This window comes from Osmerus eperlanus, chromosome 23 (assembly GCF_963692335.1).
Source record: "Osmerus eperlanus chromosome 23, fOsmEpe2.1, whole genome shotgun sequence".
Lineage (NCBI taxonomy): Eukaryota > Metazoa > Chordata > Actinopteri > Osmeriformes > Osmeridae > Osmerus > Osmerus eperlanus.
The window spans coordinates 3,246,579-3,266,203 of NC_085040.1; the positions used below are offsets into that span (position 1 = coordinate 3,246,579).

Consider the following 19,625-nt stretch of genomic DNA (forward strand, 5'->3'; position numbering starts at 1 on the left):
TACTGTAGGTCTTATTTTTTATTAAAATGGTACACAAAATTCCCCCAAATCTTTATATATAATGTCCACATATAGCACATAAGGTTTAGTTGATTTGTAGCAAAGGATTTGTAAAAACAGGTTCTTCAACTAGGCCAATGAGGTAGCCTATTTTTCAAAATGTCAGAAAGAGAAATCTGCTCATTAAAATGTCCCAAGTCAGCTTCACACAAGTCACCAAGATTGAAGTCTAGGTGTGCTTGAGAGCGCGTATGACGACTGGCCATGAATCTGTCAGACCTTAGTACAAAACATCACAATCAAAGTGACTACATGACACTATAGGCAGTGAGTGTATGATGAATCATTAAAAACATACTTGAATCTATGCAAGCTACAGTGTAGGCTATATCTAGTAGCAGGCCTGGACTGGTAATCTGGCATACCGGGCAAATGCCCTGTGGGCCGATGCACTTGGGGCCGATATGATAAAAAATTAATAAAATAAACGTAAAATTGGCCAGGGACCGGCCCATAAAGCAGGGACAGCGGTCCATTGGTTCATTTTCCATACTGACACTGGGCTGGCCCAATCACATCTCTTAACAGGCTCAACCGCTCTCCCTCTGTTTCATGTGTCAGATGCAGAGGCTCAGAGTCCGACCGATTGTGGTCGGCCGGTCTGAGCAAAAATGTTTTTTTTTTTGGTCCCAGTCCAGCCCTGTCTAGTAGGTCTTGAATATGATTAGAATGCACACAATAGGTAGTAAGTTGAAAAAGATCATTGTGAAATGTCTACTGATCCTACAATATTCAGTGATTGTTTTTGGTCAGGAAAGATTGTACTGCAAGCATTATCCCTTGGCGTATTAAGAAATGTTTGGGCTCGTTTGTTGACCCCAGTTTTTTTTATTTCCATGGATATGGTCTTCTCTCAGAGAGAAACAGAGAGAGAAATGCTTAACAAAGCCCAAGTCTTTGCTTCACAGGCACTGAGTATTAAAGCTCACATGCTAGGATTTACTGCCCCCACTCCCCAAACCTGGGTTTTCAATGCTTATAAGCATCAGAGCTAACACAAAAACAGGTATGGATGAGGACAACATGCTAACCTCGTCTGAAGGCTTTAAGCTTACAATCACTACTTCCCTCACTGGGAGTGAGGTTGGATGAGATGTGTGACTATTTACCTAACTTCAGGACCTGTTTTCATTTGGCCCTTAGTAGGGTGGCTACCCTATCAGAGTCCACCACACTGATGAACAACCAGTGAACTCTGGCAGGCTGAACAAGATGTTCTATTCTCTGTCTTGGTTGTTCCAGGGACTCATGGCTGATTTAGGATCTCTCTGCCTCCATGTATTCCCCAGCGTGGGGCTAGTGCCAGGGCCTTAAGGCCACAGAGTGATATATGGATATCCGTGTGGGAAGAGGTAGTCTGCTTTCCTCTATAATCACTATTGCTGCTATGGAAAGAGGTGGGAGGGGTTTGGGCCAATGACTCGACATGACAACCAGACCAGATTCCTCTCCCCACCAAGGCCGTAGTGTAGCTAGGAATCCATCTGTTGATAATCAGTGATTCCTGGGGTGAACGATTCACCCCAGGGAGTCAGAGGCCCAGCGAATGCACTGTCGGTCACTGTCACTTTGCCCCACATGCAGAGGACAGGTGACATCCTAGTGCCCTAGTGCCGTCCTCTGCACTCTGAACTACAGATAGCCCACCCACCCCATTCCCACACCTCCTTCTCCGCCATCAAAGTCATTTATACACTACGTTATGATGGAAATAGAAAATAAACCAAAACAATCCAATTAAAAAGTTAGGAAATGGTGGATAAAGGACACTTGGCATTGCTCTGTATTGTTAGTTGAGCTTTGGAGCAGTAATTTGTTCCTTTCATACCACATCGCACCTTCCCAAGTCTAAGGATAGACAGCAAGTCCAGTGGTAAGCCTGAACAGTAACTCAGTGCAAAGAGTTCCTTTGGTGAAAGTTCTCCGGTCTGTCAGGAGCCTGACACATGACAGATCTCCGGTGATTGGCTGCAAACCAGGAAGAGAAAAGTGTATGTGTCGTCATAACTCCACGTCTTATGGAAAATCAATAGAAAAATTATGGTGGTGAGGATTCTTAATGTCCTGAGAGTAACCATTGTCATGAATGTGATTCCAGCACCTTGATTAAAAAAGAAAAGCATCAGACAGTTGAACCACACTACTTCTAACACAGCATCCTGGCATACCTCTGTGATAAAGAGCGGGAAGTAAAGCCAGTTCCCAGTCTCCATTCAGGGACGGTTGCCTGAGAAGACACGCAAAAGCAAAACCAATATGGGCACAGTCCCATTCCGTAAACCGCTGCAGTAGAACTCCCAAGTTAATCTTTCCAGACCAGTGTTCGTTTTTTGAGTCGTACTGCCCAAGCGTGTGTGTGTAAACATTACAGGGACACTGAAACGATGCTATGGTTGTGGTATGTGACCTTCGTCAAAAAGGCCAAAGCTACCGCACGTGGCTTCATGTAGAGTAACCCAACCGTAACATGAATGATACGTCAGGCTGTCTCAGCAGGGCAATAAACTTAGCCTTACAGCACATTCCCTGCAGTCACTTCCTTGGTGCAACAGCCAACCCTTTGTCCAGTACTCTGAGTTACATTTCAGATGTTATTTTCATATAATAGCTTCAGTAGTTAAAACATTACACTACTGTCTTTAAACTGTTTTGTGTGTGTTTGTTTGTGCGAGTGTGTTAGCGCGGGTGTGTGCCTGACAGGAATGTTTAGAATCCAGTACTTCTTGGCACAGAAAGGCAGAAAGAAAAGGCATCAGTCAAGGTTTCCCCAAAGCACCCCGGGTGTACAGGTCACATGCTTTCCTGATTAGCTGAAACACAGACAGAACCATCTCCCTTCAACGCCAGTAAGCTGAAGCCCCCCAATGGAACAGGGCCCATCATACAAGGCAGCGATACTATTGGCTGATGGAGGTTCTGTCAGACATGGCTGAAATCAGCAGTTGTTGTCAACCTCGGTCCTGCCCTGCTTCAGAGGCAGGTCCTCCCGGTCTAGGTTGAGACTGCTGCGGTCTAGTTGTGGTTCAGTGAAGGGGAGGGTGTCCAGGTGGTTGAGCCCCTCTGTGAGGGAGGAAGGGGATTTCATCAGTGCGGACTCTGCGTCTTTCGTGTCCTGGCCGGGGGTCCTCGGGCTCGCCAGAGGAGGCGGGGCCGTACGGGAAAAGAAGCGAGGCAGCATGGTCGTCACCAAGGTGCCCAGGATGACGGAAATGCCAGCCACTACGAATGAGGCTGTGTAGTTCCCAGTAATGTCCCTCAGCAAACCTGAGACAGCAAGAGGGAGAGAGGAGGGGGGGGGGAAGAGAGAGAGAGAGAGAGAGAGAGAGAGAGAGAGAGATTACGCTATGGTCAATGGGCACGGTTATACCCCTTAGTCTCCCCTCTAATCTAATGTTCTTCAGTATCACCCCACACACACACACACGTCCACCCTTACCGTGACTTCTACCAAACAACCCTTCCTCCTTTCCCATAACCCCTTTAACACTCGTGCTGCCTTCGGGTCACATGACCCAAAGGTTCAAAACGAACCATCGTTGTGTTTACCCAATTTTACCCAATACAAAAACAAATAAAAATAATTTTCTTTTAACCTTCGCAATGTGGGGGGTCTGAGACAGCCCAACGGTTAAAAGAAAATGCTTCACTTTGTTTTTGTATGCGGTAAAGTTGTCGCAATACGACGGTGGGTCACAATGACTGATGGGTCAGAATGACCCGAAGATAACACAAGGGTTAAACCCCCCTCCCACAGACACACCCGTATCCCACCCCCCCCTCACCTGACGGTACACACACCCGTCTCCCACCCCCCTCACCTGACACAGGCGCCCCCAGGAGCCCGCCCACGCTCTCGATGAGCTGCAGCAGGCCCAGGGCGCCCAGCGTGCGCCGCATGCCCACGATCTCCGGCACCACCGAGAACACCAGTGGCGTCATGGCGCCCGAGCAGAACCCGTAGGCCAGGCTGACCACCACCAGGCCCGGGTAGGAGCCGCCCAGCGACCCCAGCGGCACCAGCAGCAGGAACAGCCCCGTCAGCCCCGTCCACAGGCACAGCATGTGGGGGAGACGCAGGCGGCCCAGGTCCGACGACCAGCCGGCCACCAGGCGGCCCACGATGTCGGTGACGCCGGTGGCGGAGATGATGAAGGCGGCCTGGTACTGGGAGAAGCCCTCGTGGCGGCTGTGGGCCACCAGGTGCACGTAGGGCACGAAGTAGCCGAAGTTGAAGAGGGTGATGGCCAGGCTGTAGATGAGGAAGGGCCTCTGGAAGAGGAGGGAGAGCTCCAGGTAGGCGTAGGCCTTGGAGAGGGCGGAGGAGCAGGCGGATGAGTAGACGTTGGACTGCGCCTGGAATGGGGGGAGAGGGGTTACGGTGGGGAGCGAGGGATGGGGTGAGGATACAGAGGAGGAGGGATAGAAGTGGGGAGAAGAAGATGGCGGGGCCATGGGAGAGGAGAGGGAGAGAGAGAGAGCGGTATGTCAATCTATTCGAGAGAAAGAGAGACACCCCCACACACAAATTACATTCCAGTACTGACATAAATGCCATGAGTTGATTTTGAAACTATACATGGAACAATTATGTACATATTCCAAACAGGCCTCAAGACACAAACGTCAACACTACCCACATATGTACACATGATTTCACAAATTACTACTCCTGGCCCCCCAGGGATTTGCCTGTTCCTCCAAAATTATATCCTCATTCCAAACAGTAAAAACTAAAACCCAGATCAGCTACGCATCTTCTTTCAGACCAGGCGACCAGCATTACATCATCCCCCCAAGAGCCCCGCTCGTCATTTACTCAACCCGCTCCTTCCCCCTGTCTACAATCCCCTCATCTCGTCCGTACCTCCACCACCTCCACCACCTTGGGGCCCCCCGGGGGCCGTATGAGGGCCCCGCAGGCCACCATGTTGAAGCTGAGCCCCCCCAGGATGAGCAGGGCTCCCCGCCAGGTGTACGTGTCCACCAGCAGCTGGAAGAGCGGCGAGAAGGCAAAGGAGGAGAGGCCGACGCCGGCGAAGCCCAGCGCCATGGCCAGAGAGCGGCGCCGCGTGAAGTACTGCATGACCGACGCGACGGTGGGGGTGAAGATCAGCGCCCAGCCCGAGCCTGGGGGGGGGGGGGGGGGGGGGGGGTGAAAGAGGTGTACAAATGTGAGGGGGAGGAAGAGAATAATGGGTAAGAGAGATAGAGAAGGAAGGAATAGAGAGAGTATAGTGTCATATATGAGTTGAAATCATAAGTACAAATAGTGCCTGGTATATGTGTGTGTAAAAGTGTGTGTTACCTGAGATGACACCCATGGTGAGGTACAGGTGTGTGACACAGGTGGCCTGTGAAGCCAAGATGAAGCCCATTCCAGACAAGAACCCTCCCATCATCACCACAGGCCTGGCGCCATAGGCATAAGACAGAGCTGTTCCTACAGGACCTGGGGTACACACACACAGACATGTGCACACACACACAGACATGCACACACACACACACACACACACACACAAGCACCTAGTTACCTAACAGACGGACAATTTAAGATAATTATTCTTTTAATATATGACAAAAGAATAAATCATAATAAAATGGATTTCATAGGGTTGTGCTCCCATCCACACACACACACTCACACACACACACTTGCCTGCTCCGCTAGTACTTACTGACAAGCTGCTGCATCGCCACCCCAATGGAGGTGATCCAGGAGATGACCTGGGCACTCTCATCGAAATACTGAACAAACTCCACGAAGAACACGCCCAGGCTGCGGATCAGGCCGAACACCAGGGCCGAGCTCACAAACAGGGATCCCACTACCACCCAGCCCCACCCCCCATCTGGCACAGCCTCCGGGGGAGGCGCGGGCCTGGGCTGGAACTTGGACATGGCTGGGGAGGAGATAAGCAGGGTAGAGGTGCAGTTAGTCTGACTGAGAAGTTTTATCGGTTGTTTGATTGACACTGAACATAATCGTGTCGGTGTAAAAGCCCTGGCGGACGGTAGGAGAGGGGAAATGAGAGACAGGCAGTTGGGCCACAAAATAAAAAGACGGTTGATTCGGAATAACACCCACTCACTGTCCAGAGAGGAGCCGCGTGGTAACCAGCTCTAATCTGAACATTAACTATCGCAGCACTCTTTGAGGTTTTTTCTTTGAAGGAGGATTCGGTTTACACACAAATTGGTCTCCATTCATAAAGTCACAGCTAACAGATAACGTCTGCCTCAGCATGCCTCCGTTACAGAGATGAACAGGATTAGCTCCATGCCACAATCAGCGCTGCCGGGGCTTGTATTTCTTTATTGGCCTCCTTGAAGTTTACGGCAGGTGTGGATGAGATAAGATCGACTTCTTCTTTTGGTCTTTCCATTATCTAAATGTTCACATTTCAGACCAGGTGAAGTGTGACAGCTATCCTAGTGACACTAGGAGAACGTATCGTCTTTAACTTGTGAGGGCTTCTAGAAACTACCGGCTGTGTGAGTGACCTTAGGAACAACTACTTCATGAGGGCTGTTCATTTTTGGGGTGTACATCAATCACCAGCTAATTGTTCACTAGCTAACTGCGCTCCGAAAATCAAGCTGAAAAACAAGCATAACCTTTGACTATGGTCCAGAACTCCATTAGAGATGTTTTGTCTCTATAATAGACATTAAAACTAGAGAGTGGAAGAATGTCAGAAAGTTTGAAGGCAGAGAGAAAGAATGAGAACTTTGTAGCACAGCTCGTTGATCAAGGCCAAGAGGTACTTGAGAGGAATGAAAAGATGGATTAACAGTCAGAACTTTCTGTAATTCTGCCCCAAGCCAAAGGGCATTCCTGATGGGTAATGGAGACTTCAAATGATATTTCCTGTTCCTTTTCCTCTGTTGTTTTGCTTTCCAAAACGTTTAGATATGATTCAGAGGATAAAGAGAATCAGTCACATCAGCAAACATCTTCTGCGAATCATTTCTCAAAGATTCTGTCCCTGAATGAGCCAAGATTCTTAGGACCCATTACTAACCATTTACCAGCTCTGATGGAGAATCCCATAGCGTCATATTCGTTGTCACATCACACAAAACAATACCGGAGACTAAATACAAAAGGATCTAAAACAAAATCCCTTCAAGACTGCCTATAGATTTTGGCTTTTGTTCTTCCTCCTCCTAATCGAATGGATCTGAATACTTGTGCGCAACAAGAAAACAAAGACGAGACAAGGAAATGACTGGGACGAAATTCAGCAGTCACTCACTAGCAAATAACTGGTTTGTTTACCTGCTTGAACTGTATAGGAACAGCTTGCGGTGCAGGACTGTCCAGTGAGCTCAGAAACCTGATGGATTCATACGTTAATGTGCCCCTGAGGTTGAGTCACTGATGAAGACTCAGGGCTTTCGCTGAAGGCCCATTTACCACCTGAATAGTACCTCTGGGATCAAAACAACCATTTGTACAGTGTGTGTGTATGTACAGTCTACAAATGGGTTCCTACCGGTGAATAGGAGGAGGATCACTAGAAGAATCCAGTGTTGTTGAAGCTACAGGAGGGAAAACAGGGGTAAATCATTTCACTCATTATATCCAACAACCCCTCCAAGATCAAGCCCACTACACACACATATCACTGCCAAACAGACGTCTCCAATGGCTGATCACGTTATTCAATTAGACCAATGCTAATGATTCCAACACCATTAGGAATCATTAGTAGGTTAGGGACTTAGTTATGGAGGAAGTTTTTGTCCTCATCTGATTCTCTGAAGCTCTACAGAAGACTCTATTGACTCATTTACGTAAAGCACAGGTAGAGAGGTAGACAGGCTTGCCACAAGGCTCACAAAGGCCAGCAAGGTCCTAGAATTTACTGATTACTTTTTCACTTTTATAACTCTAGCCTAGACCCTTTAAAATTGTGTCCAAGGATATGAATAACAATCTAGTCTTATTAAATAATGACACAAGTGTACAACAACCAGACGTTGGGCACAAACTCTAGAAGCTGTGTCTCTATCAGAGGCAATCTAGTTAAATAGTTAGGTGGAGATCAACGTGACCTGGCTGAGATCCTAGTGTGGCACATTTTCTCAGTCATAAGTCATGTCCACACAAACACAAATGTAATAGCTAACTTTGGTATAAATAAGTATGCAGGTGTATAGACAATGAGAGTCCTATATATCACTAAGATGAATTAAAATAATACAACTTGAAAATAACAGTAATAGCACAGTTGAGTACAATGGGCTACTTGACCCCCACATACCAGTAATCTGCGTTCCGGGTTCAATTATGCGCTTGATGAAGTTGAAGGAAGATAGAGCTAAGTGGTCAAGTCCCACCAATGTGTAGGCTGAACGTTTAGGATGAACTCATGAACAGTACAGGTATATGTCAGTGCTTTTATAAAGTACTAATTCGAATGCATAATAGCACAGTTGTCTTTCACCCACTGTCAGTAACTCCCACTTCACAGTTTCCAATAGGACAGAAAGCTTCCAAAGCTGTTAATGGGACAGATTACGATGTACAAAACACGCATGCGCAAAAAGCATCAACAGTATCTGTACAGAGGCGGTTTGAGTCTATTGTGTGCAGCCGCGGTTAAAGACGAATATTTAGGCAAACTGTCTCGGTGTATTTCGGCTATAACCTAGTCCTATAACCGAACAAACAGTTTACATTGTCTAATTTGCTCACAATTGAGTTTAGTGATCATGTGACAGCTAGCGTGTATCATAATAAATCTATGATGTGTACTCATTACCGATTATAATGCGATAAGAATGGACAATATGCTACCCAGTAAGAGTCCTAGACAAACTACAGACTACATGTATTCACGTGGTCTTTATGATAGGCGTATAGCGTGTGCTTTTCGAACGCCCCTCGTATGCTGTAGACTTTCCATTTAAAGTTCTAATCTAAACCACCCCATCTTTCAATGAAGCCTATTTTTTATTATACTGACCATATATTGCAATCTATCATGCACGAATATGCTATTATATGGCAAACCGACAGTGTAACAACAATACATGTATTGAAGCAGGCGCTGGTGCCAGGCGCTGGTGCCCGGCACTTAAACCAGGATATTCCTGAGGAATGAGGCTATAATACAAAATGATTAATCTGAGCCTGCATGGTCAACGATGGTCATAAACTACGGCACTGACTATCTGACCCGTGAATGCCAATAAACCTTGACGAGTTGCAGAGATCTCGTGTGTCTTATGAAACGTTGTGCATATAGCCTACACTCACCCATGTGCTGTGCTGCTGTTCAGCCCATTCAACAGGATAGCCAAGGATGCCATGGATTTTACCGATAATACATACATCCCATTCCTAAATGAATAGCTCGGTGAAATGTGCCATTTTCACAAAAGCTGATGCGCCCGTGACAGCTTGCGTGGCTTGAGGCGCATGTCACTGGCGAAATATAGACCGCTCAAGCCATGCACGTGGTAATGCTTACATCATTTGTGTAATTGTAGGAAGCTGTTGCAAGGAAAGCCGACTGCAAATCTTTAGTTATTGGTTAACCAACCGGCTGCAATTTGACCCTTGCCCAACATATTGTTGATCCGCAGTGCCTCATTATAATATGTTATAAGCGTATTGTGTACCTACAGCATAACAACACCGAACATGCGCTCAAGGTGGAAACCAAGCCTCCGCAAAGTTCTTAATATGTTGATTTAAATATTTTATTAGGAACGTTAAATCAATAGCTTACACTTGTGAGTCAGATGGCTGAGCGGTTAGGGAATCGGGCTAGTAATCAGAAGGTTGCTAGTTCGATTCCCGGCTATGCCAACCAAATGACGTTGTGTCCTTGGGCAAGGCACTTCACCCTACTTGCCTCGGGGGAATGTCCCTGTACTTACTGTAAGTCGCTCTGGATAAGAGCGTCTGCTAAAATGACTAAATGTAAATGTTCAAACAGGTATGGTTATTGTTAAGCAGTTTTATGGATGTCCTGATATTCCAGGATACAGATACTATGCAGGGTGATTATGCTACAGAGCATAATACAAGTTGTATGCGTGTGTACAAAAGTGTTGTGGGTATTTTTTCCATTATTAATGTCTATGTGTGTAAATGTGTGTGTGTGTGTGGATTGGAAAGTCCCCACACAACATCATTTCCCTGGTGCTTGTTCCCCTCACTATGTTTTTCTCCCTACCAAGTCATCATAACCAAGGAAGCAGGGGATGACAGAGGGTGAGAGAGTTCAGCAGGGCTGGTGCCCCCTCTCCTCCTCCTCATCCTCTTTGTCCTCTTCAATACAGGAAGCGGCTTGCTGACACACATGTTACTGGGAGTCTGTATTACAACCTCCTTGGGTGTAAAGCAATGAGCGCGCTTCACATCAGAGCCCTACCGGAAACAGGTGCCAGGCTGTACCATTGTTCCTACCCTCACCGGCATCCAAAGGCGGACCCAGTCAAGGAGCTCTGGCCCCCGCTGCACAAGACATGAGTCATGGAAGTCTGAAGGGTTAGCTGCCGGAAGGAAGTCTAGGGAGGGAAGGAGAGCGGGATGGTTAGGTGCGGTGAGAGAGCGTTGCTTGGAAGTTGAAACGAAATAATGGGGGTGATTTTAGATTTAGTCATGCGTCAGGTAAGAAAATGATAGATGAGCGACCTCGTGCACCAACACTGAATGTCATCGGTCAGTGGACGTTGTTTATCATTTACAGAGAAGAATGTTAACTAGTCACATCCATATGACATTCCATGCAGTACTTTCACAACTCGCTCACTTTCATGCCAAAGAAAAGTCCACAGCAGAGAATTGTTGCTTCAACACGACACATCTGATGTTGATGGGTAATTGGTTTAATTTAATTTGTATAAAACACCTCCTGTCTTTGTCCAGCAAAAGAACACAATAACAATTTCACTATCAGTATTATTTCTCACAATTTTATACAGTTGCTAGTTTTCAACTCTAAAATCTAAACAATCCCTAATATACAAGAGAATTCAAGTCCTTTGCCTGCTTGGACCGTGAAATACATTATTATAAAGCACCCATGTCGACATAAAAAGTATTCTTGCACTTAAATATATTCAATTTGAAAAAACAATCAGCTCCATATGACATATTTGTCAAAGGATGCTTTTTATACAGCATGCAGGCACCAGGCCACGTATTTTACTAAAAGAAAACTAACAGTCAAACTAAAAGGCAATTTAATGGTGTCTATGTACTTGCTAAATATAAGTGGGACAATTTAATTTAACCTGATTGTAATATTGAGTGAGCCAATTCATTCTATGTTGGAGGCTAATATAAAAAAAGAAAAACATAGGCACCAAAACCTTCAGTTGAAATATCTCCCTCCTTGTGACATACTTGATCCTTCTCTTAAACATCCCATTGCCCTAACACTCTCTTCCTCCCATTACCTTTATCCTCTTCTTTTCTACTTCTCCTACTTCCTACTTGTACTTTCTGCACTTCCCCCTCAACAATCTTCTCAACATTTCAAAACAACTGTTGAATCACCATCCAGACCCCAGTGAAAAGCTGGACCAATATAAATCCCACTTCGACACATATGGCTGCAAACTGCCCTGCTATACAGGCCCCACAAGAGCCAACTGTAACGCTAGGAATGTATATCTTAATCTGACTTTATGGGAACATCATGTTTCATCCGCGGTTCGTTTCAACAGGAACATGTGGGGGGTGATGCCTCCCACATGTTCCAACATTGAAAATGACAAATAGCTTCTCATTCATGGATGAAACGACTATCTAATGTTCTTCTGGCAGACGGCCAGTAACATGGACAGGTGTCTCGTAACTCAAACCCTGGCTGTTCAGTACAGGCACAGGACACAAGGCAAATACAACAAGCATAGAACAGCAGACATAGAACACGTGCTACTTTAAACCCCTCAAAACAGTCATGCATGTTCCGTCAAATGCCCTGCTGCTTTGCGCTCCATATTGGACAGCCCTGGAAATGAGTGCGGTGGCGGGATTGCAAAATGCTTTGTTGGGATACAAATCCAAAATGCTCCAGTAGTTAAAGATCCGTCTTTAACAGGCTTGTGGGATTGGCTGGTAGGGGTCGGCCAGGACCTTGTAGCGGATCTTGGTGTTGGTGACAGCGCCATGCTTCTGTCTTAGGTGTAGGCGGAGCTGGCTCTTGTGGCGGAAGTGAAGGTCACATTTCTCACACTGTTAGAGGGGGAGATGGACAACTTCAACTCTTGGCGTATGTGTGTGTGTGTGTCTATGACGTGTGTGTGTGTGTTTGTGTCTATGACGTGTGTGTGTGTGTGTGTGTCTATGACGTGTGTGTGTGTGTGTCTGGACTCACAGTGTAAGGTTTCTCTCCTGTGTGGATACGGAGGTGACTCTTCAGGGTCTGCAGGTGACGGAAGCGAGTGCCACATGTGTGGCAGGGGTACGGCTTCTCCCCCGTGTGGATCAGAACGTGGGCTCGTAGGTGGGCAACCTGACAGGACACACACACAAATGAACTTCCATCAACTACATTTAGCAATCTGTCTTGATGAGCATGTCACGTTTCATCGAAAGTATCGCTATTCATTTTTGGACTTCCCCTAAGCAGTTCGTACTGAAACCACACACACACACACGTACTCACCTGAACGAATCGTGCCCCGCACGTGTCGCAGCGGTACGGCTTCTCTCCAGAGTGGATCCGAGAGTGAGTCTTCAGGTTGGCTGGGCGGTTAAACTGGGCGCCACATACGTCGCAGCGATATGGTTTATCACCTGGAGAAGAGCCAGTGACAGGGCCAAGGGAGGAGTGAGTGTACATGTTTCAATCAAACGTCCAAAATAACTTTTTTATTATGATTATGATAACTGACACTCCCCTTGGAATGTCATTACCGCATCAATCTTTACTTGAAAACTTGGCAACGCTTGTACCTGTGCAGACCGGCTTGGTCCCGCCCACGTTGCCAGAGTAACACAGAGGCAAACAGTAGCTCTCGCACTTGATTGGGTGTTGACAGCGACGGGAAGCTGGTGGCTCCTTGGGTGTGGGTCTGTGCTCCAATGGGACAAGGTGGATGGGCACCGGGGGAAGAACTCGGCCAGCGACATCACAACAGGAGGCCCGCCCCTGCCTGAGAGAAAACATTGTTTTACTTCCAGTAACCATGGTGATATCAGACGGCAAAAATCAACAGCGGTTCTGAAAGTACCGTCTACTGAACTTCTTAAGGTTAAGCTGGCGTTGCATGCATTTTTCATTGGTTCTATTTGGTTCTGTCTACCTGTCTTGTAGGCTGAGCTCGTCCCCAGGCCACGCCTCCCCAGGTGGTTTTTGCACCACGTCCATCCTATCGGAAGTCGGAGTGTGGACAGCCTGCTGTTGCCCCTCCTCTGGCCCCTCCTCCTTTACCGTGGTTACGGCACAAAGAGGGTTGAGGACAATGTACTTGTACTTCTTCCAGTTGCAGGCTTTCGGGTCTGAAGTGGGCTTGGTCTTCCAGTTGCAGGCTTTCGGGTCTGGGGTGGGCTTGGTCTCGCTCTGCGTAGGAGAAAAAACCCCACAATATAATATGCAAAACAAAAATATGGCTGACATGTTCATCAATAAACCAGTTTGTAGTCGGTTTGATGCCTGACTAAACAAATCTCATTGTTGGTATTGTTTAATGAGAGACATACCAGTATGTGGTTGGACAGGTTGCAGGTGTTTGACTCAGCAGGAGAGTTGGGCTGGCAGCTGGAGCGGGAGGGGCTGTCAGGGGAGGGGGTGGGGGACCCCAGACGGGGTGACTCAGGCTCCAGTTTCAGCTCCTGTGACCTGGACTGGCAGATCAGGAAAGTCCCTGGCTTCATGGAGGCCAGGCTGTCTCCTGGGATCCTGTAGAAGAAAGAAAGGAACTCCTGTAGTGATCTAACTCATCTGCTGACAAAGGACAGAAACACACAAACACTCTCCCTGGCAGACACACACACACACACACACACACACACACACACGCACACACAGGAAACTGAGAACCACAACCACAGACATTCTTCTACACTTCTACTTAATTGGGACATAAACAAACACACACATTCTCACCTGGCCAAGTCAGCAGGATGCACACGGCTCTCGGCCTCAGCCAACAGCTGGGGCCGGGGTACTCTCCCGTTAACCCGGGGCATGGACAGGGTTCCTCCCTGAGGGGTGACGCAGGCTGGAGACACCCTGGAGTCCAGCTCCGACCGGGGAGGCGTCGCACACATCCTCTCGCTGCAGAACACACACAAGTTAGACACAGCTAGACTGCACAATCCAAAACTTCACACACGTGGGGTGTGTCACTTTGTTATAAGTGGAGCAAGCACTACCAAAATCCTGTGTATGCTTTTCAAATAGAATGCTATGCTAAACTATTTATTTGCTTTGTGCTGAATCCCTTCAAAGTTTTGGTTTGCAACTCATAAAGGTTGAGTGTGACCTGAGGATTCCCCAAGATGAAGGAATTGTTTAAGAAAGCCTCCTATTCATTAAAAAGAGCAGCTGTCAAGTCAAAGATTTAAAGAGACTTCAATGCCAGTGCTTAAGGCACACAATTGCACAGCCAAGAGAGTATGTCTAGCTGTCAGACAAATACATTTGCTTGAAACACAATATTCCTGTGACTGTCAGCATCCCCTCCCTCCTCACACTCCCTCGGGATCACCTGTCCAGCATGAAGGCCCTGCAGGCGTCCGCCACGTGGTCCATCTGCAGGTAGGTGGCGACGGCGAGCACGCCGGGAACAGTGGGCCGGGTGAGCGGCAGGCGGGAGGTGTACATGAAGTCCAGGAGGAGAGACACGCAGGTGGGCTCCAGGGAGTCAGGGAGAGACAGGGTCATGGCTGGATCGCCTCCTCTGGGCGCGTGGCCGTCCCACCCAGGGACAGACACGCGCCGTGAGTAGAGGGAGTAGAAGAACCCACTGAGGAAGTGAGAGTGAGACAGACAGACAGACAGACAGACAGATTAGACAGATTACACAGACAGACATACAGACAGACAGACAGACAAATAAACAGATAGTCAGATAGATACAGATAAACAGATAGACAGATAGACAGACAGACAAATAAACAGATAGTCAGATAGATATAGATAGATAGATAGATAAACAGATATACAGATAGACAGACAAACAAATAGATAGATAGTATCACTTAAAGGGGTGATGAAGGGAACATTTGGAGGAAGACAAGCAATACAAGCAATACAAGACCCTCACGGGAAGGACGGAGTGAGTGTCCTGTGTGCAAAACAGGAAAGAGAACAGGAAAGGGCAGGAAAAGAAGGGAAATAGAACGTGAAGAGGGCAGGCGGATAAAGAGAGTGAAAGCTGAAAAGGAGGGATAAGATGGAAGACAATGAGTAAGTGTGCAAAGAAGAAAGCAATGACATGAAAAACATATGTAAACTGTTAAAGCTGAAGAGAAAGAGGTGTGGATTTAGAGAGTTGAGGGAATGTCCGAGGCCCTGATTTTTGTCTATGCCAACCTGCAGGCGATGAGAACTGCACAGTGTGCCCGCAAATGGGTGGTGCCAACCAAGAGGGTGGCGTCCGTCAGAATGTTCCGGTGCCTGAGCTCATTTAAGTTCAGCAGCACGTCACTGGAGTGCCGCGTGAACTCCTTCACGTATCCCTCCGCCGCTGTCTCGGCCACCACCTCACGCCTGCCGCTGACCCTGTATCCTTCCACCACCTGCATCTTGCTCATCTGTTTTTTTAAGAAAATAAGATATATCTGAATTTGGGGAATAATTCAAAACTGTGTATGACATCAACATATCACAATTGTAAACACTATACTACAGGACAGCTAGGACAAGGTAAAATACAATAAATTATACTGAATGAAAGAAATGCAGGCCACACTGTACCTTGTTGCCGAAGACTGTATGGAGTAAAGTCTCTTGGGCATCTGTTAGGTGAGACCAGCTCCCTGCTCGTACCTGCAACACAGCACAATAGTCCATCACTGTCCAAATATAACACCAATTTGAACATAGTATGCATACCATTGTAATGGTGCAGTTAAATAATATTGCAAATAATTGAGACAGTCAGCGAACATGTTGAAATGTCAGGTCACAACTGATTACGATTTTACATGTTCATCTTCTAGATCTGTGAAATTGCAGAAAAAATCTTGTTTTAGCCCCACGGTCACATTCTTAAAATGTTCTCTGTTCTACCCTCAGTTTGAGAAAAAGCATGACTGCAAAAAACATCCATGTGTCTGAAGGAAAGGAACTAGATCCAAGCAGGTTATCATCAAACCAGGAAATAACATGAATTTAAACTAGATACATGCATCTGTTTTTTTTTATTTCCAGTATTATTCTTTTTCACTCACCCTGACCAGCAGGGACGAGAACCTTCACGCACGGCGCTGACCTTGCAAACCTCAGCTCAGCAATCGCTGTCTGCACAATGAACCTCTTCTGAGCAAGGCTAACCTACTGGCCGATGGGTCTGAGCCACTCTGTCAAGGGTTGCCAAAGGGAGGGGACTCTTTATAAGGTTGCACAGGAAGCCCCATAAAACCAGGGGCGCTCATTTCCTCTTTCCTCAACGGCCCACGCTTACCCTGCAAGCTCTGCAGGAAAGGAAAGGATCTTGGAGCCAGAACCAAAGTCCCGGCCCCACAAGTATTTTTAGTGGGCTATTAGTTTTTGTAACCCCATTGCCCCTTAGCAAGTACTAGCAGGAAAGTGGAGTGTGTGTTTTTGGTGTCATGTTGAGAAAACACACTTTGTTGAAACCCTATGGGATCAGAAAGGTACGTGCAGAGCTATCCAGGAGTAAACCTGCCCGATGCCGACCTTTCACCACCAACGCCTTCCTCCCCTTCACCCCATCCCCAGGACAGAGGAAACCATCTGAAAGGAAGCCAGAAGAATATCCTCCAAGTTGTACTAACAAACAGTGCCCTGAACTGAACAGCCACATGCCAAACTGCCTTGAGGTCTTATTGTCCTTGATGTCCATCTCAAATAATTCACCTTTAGGTTTTCTGTCATCAATTCCTCCACTCATCCTGCCCGAGGTGTTAGTGAGGGAGCAGGTGTACACTCAAGCCCCATCCTCAATTCCACCACTCATGCCAAATCTGTCAATAAAGCTAGAACGCATAGCCTGTAGCCTTGTTAATCAATGAGATTGGTATTGAGATTGGAGTCCGAATTTTGAATGTTCTGTGAGCAGCACTAGTGACAGATCCAAGTAAATATGGAATTATGAGATGCTCCATAGGTTCTTCCGGAACGTTCTGGCCTACTGCCAAAAGGGTGTGGGTGGGGGGTTCTAACATGTTGTGGAGACATGAAGGAAGGAAGCCAGTGTGTGTCTGTGGACGTGTGTGGGTGTGTGTGTGTGTGTGTGTGGAGATGGAAGAAACAACCCCCTCCACCCTCTATCGTCCTGTAGCCTGAAAGAAATGTGGTAGACAGATGTGCAGGAACTGAGGAACACACATGCATACACACACATTCTCTCTCTCTTTCTCTCTTTCTTTCTTTCTCTCTCTCTCTCTCTCTCTCTCTCCCTCTCCCTCTCCCTCTTTCACACACACACACACACACACACACACACACACACACACACACACACACTGAATGTATCCTGCAAAGTGGCCTGAGACAGAGATGAAAACACCCGCGCAGGACATCCGTCAATAATAAGCAAGGCAGGAGACAGGGGGTAGGAGGGCTGGACAAGGGGTCAAAGGTTGTCAATAACTAAAAAACAAGCGGAAAGTTACCTCATCTACTGTACACATTTGGTTCACAAAGAGACATGCAAGATCGACACACATACACAACGCCTATTACCAGACTGCTTAAGTGCACCATGAACTGTATTTCCTTCAGATTAAAGACTGAATAGGGGTGTAGAAGACCTTGAAGGAGGCTACAGGTCACCGGTCGAGGCTGAGTGAGATAAGAGGTGTCAGAAGAAAGCTGCGGTTGCACAGAGGGAAGACCCGATGGAACTTCTTAAGATCATGCCTTTATGAACTGTGACTGAAGGAGGAATGGCTCACCCCAATCTTGGAAAAAACTGACTCACATCCCTGTATAAATACAACTACTGAGGGACAACGGAATACAATATTGGTGGATACTAGAGATGATTTCATGGAGAAACTTGTTATTCCGTCCTTCATTGAGGTTAAGTGAATCACGTAGAATATTATACGTGATATTAAAAGGGAAAACATTTGAAAAAATAAATAAATGACTTAAATAGGGGGCAGTCATACATCTATGCATGCAAACTAGATGAAAGATATCGTCCCAGATGGCTTTTATGGCTTAAAACCTTATCACAAATGTGAGACGGAAGCATAGTGTTTATTGGGTATTGACTGCGTGCGTGTGTACGTGTGTTTTTATTTGTTTGGATGCACACCGGATCAATTGTGAATAAAACAAAAAACAAAAAAAAGAGGAAAAACAACATTTAAGAAAACATTGAGGGAGGTGTGAGTCTAGGCGACTTCCAGGCATTGTGAGAGGAACGGATGAGGGGGGAGGTGGAGGAAAAGTGAGAACATTACTAAACAGGTTTGCCAATGGACGGAAGCCATTCAGTCTGCCCCTTTGGCAAGGCTGAACCAGGCTAATAGTAACTTCCCCTGTGTTGCCCTATCTGTCAATGTCTGCAGCCATGACATTGGTACTAGTGGTCAACGGATACGACGTTAAGGTACAGAGTTCTGTGGTTCTGGGTCATGTACTGTACATGTACATATATTGTATATAAAGTAAATATGCACACTGTACTATAAATATGAAACATTCTGTCAATGTGGCATGGTGGATGTATTGTAAAGGGAAAAGGTCAGTCATTCAATCAATTGTAAAAAAAAGGGATCGATATAACATGAAGTGCTGTCATTCTTAATCCTTAGCTTAATACTATGAATCATATACACATAAGAGCCGTTATGACAATCACCTGATTGTTATAATCCTACTTTTTTATATTGTATTATTTATTCCTGCTTTGGCATGATATTCAGGTTTTTCCATTTCCTGTTTGTTGGTTGCTTGAACAGATTTATTTGATCGTTTACCTTTAAAAGACGAGCGCTAATTCTATGCTTTGTTATTCAATTCAATGGCTGGGGCATACGTGTTGACAGCAGCTCCCTGCAACAATAACACAGATTCACAGTAACTGTATCTTCCTGTGCTTGCGGAGCAGTGAGATCTGGACATATAAGGGCAAACTGTGAGGGCTGTCCGGGGGAGGATGGAAGTAAAGGAGGATGAGGAGGGAGGGAGCAAGGGAGGGAGGAAAGGAGTAAGGGAGGGAGGAAAGGAGTAAGGGAGGGAGGGGAGTGGAAGGGCCTCCTGTTTGTCCTCTTTGGGAGGTGGCTGGAGTGCAGGAATTAGTCTGAGGGAAAGGGGGGGGACAATGAAAAACAATAAAAGCAAAATAGTCAAAAAGAGCTTCCTTTGAAGAAGTGTCTGGGGAAATATGCAGGGCCTCTGGCAGGCTTATAGGCGGGGCAAAGCAAAAACTGTGTGCGTGTGCGTGAGTGT

General features: G+C 46.6%; 2 protein-coding genes across 4 annotated transcripts; both read right to left on the bottom strand.

Annotated features, from left to right (window-relative positions):
• Positions 1–694: 694 nt before the first annotated feature.
• slc16a13 (solute carrier family 16 member 13) lies at positions 695–9,521 on the bottom strand. 2 transcript variants are annotated; one of them, XM_062449769.1, is made up of 7 exons: positions 9,329–9,521; positions 7,560–7,605; positions 5,739–5,963; positions 5,366–5,509; positions 4,925–5,187; positions 3,879–4,413; positions 695–3,324 (listed from the first exon to the last, which is right to left on the bottom strand). In XM_062449769.1, the coding sequence occupies exons 3-7, from the start codon at positions 5,959–5,961 to the stop codon at positions 2,996–2,998; spliced, it is 1,494 nt and encodes a 497-aa protein (XP_062305753.1). In that variant the 5' UTR covers positions 5,962–5,963; positions 7,560–7,605; positions 9,329–9,521; the 3' UTR covers positions 695–2,995. The 2 variants fall into 2 exon arrangements, with proteins under 2 accessions (XP_062305753.1, XP_062305752.1); XM_062449768.1 differs by lacking the exon at positions 9,329–9,521 and adding an exon at positions 8,331–8,521.
• Positions 9,522–10,892: 1,371 nt separating this feature from the next.
• Positions 10,893–16,606, bottom strand: bcl6b (BCL6B transcription repressor). 2 transcript variants are annotated; one of them, XM_062449753.1, is made up of 11 exons: positions 16,430–16,606; positions 15,954–16,025; positions 15,570–15,790; positions 14,743–15,000; positions 14,139–14,309; positions 13,733–13,931; positions 13,336–13,592; positions 12,986–13,185; positions 12,696–12,826; positions 12,405–12,542; positions 10,893–12,262 (listed from the first exon to the last, which is right to left on the bottom strand). In XM_062449753.1, exons 3-11 carry the CDS (start codon positions 15,788–15,790, stop codon positions 12,122–12,124), a joined length of 1,716 nt encoding a protein of 571 aa, XP_062305737.1. In that variant the 5' UTR covers positions 15,954–16,025; positions 16,430–16,606; the 3' UTR covers positions 10,893–12,121. The 2 variants fall into 2 exon arrangements, with proteins under 2 accessions (XP_062305737.1, XP_062305738.1); XM_062449754.1 differs by having other exon boundaries at positions 13,336–13,545; positions 13,725–13,931.
• Between the last annotated feature and the right edge of the window lie 3,019 nt (positions 16,607–19,625).

Coding starts and splice junctions, on each gene's coding strand:
- slc16a13 (XM_062449769.1), bottom strand. CDS start 5,961: ATGTCCAAGTTCCAGCCCAGGCCCGCGCCTCCCCCGGAGGCTGTGCCA. Junction 4,414..4,924: donor AGGTGGTGGAGGTGGTGGAG/GTACGGACGAGA, acceptor CCCCCATTCCAG/GCGCAGTCCAACGTCTACTC. Junction 3,325..3,878: donor CCTGGGGGCGCCTGTGTCAG/GTGAGGGGGGTG, acceptor TTGCTGTCTCAG/GTTTGCTGAGGGACATTACT.
- bcl6b (XM_062449753.1), bottom strand. CDS start 15,790: ATGAGCAAGATGCAGGTGGTGGAAGGATACAGGGTCAGCGGCAGGCGT. Junction 13,932..14,138: donor CATCCTGCTGACTTGGCCAG/GTGAGAATGTGT, acceptor TTTCTTCTACAG/GATCCCAGGAGACAGCCTGG. Junction 12,543..12,695: donor GCGGGGCACGATTCGTTCAG/GTGAGTACGTGT, acceptor GTGTCCTGTCAG/GTTGCCCACCTACGAGCCCA.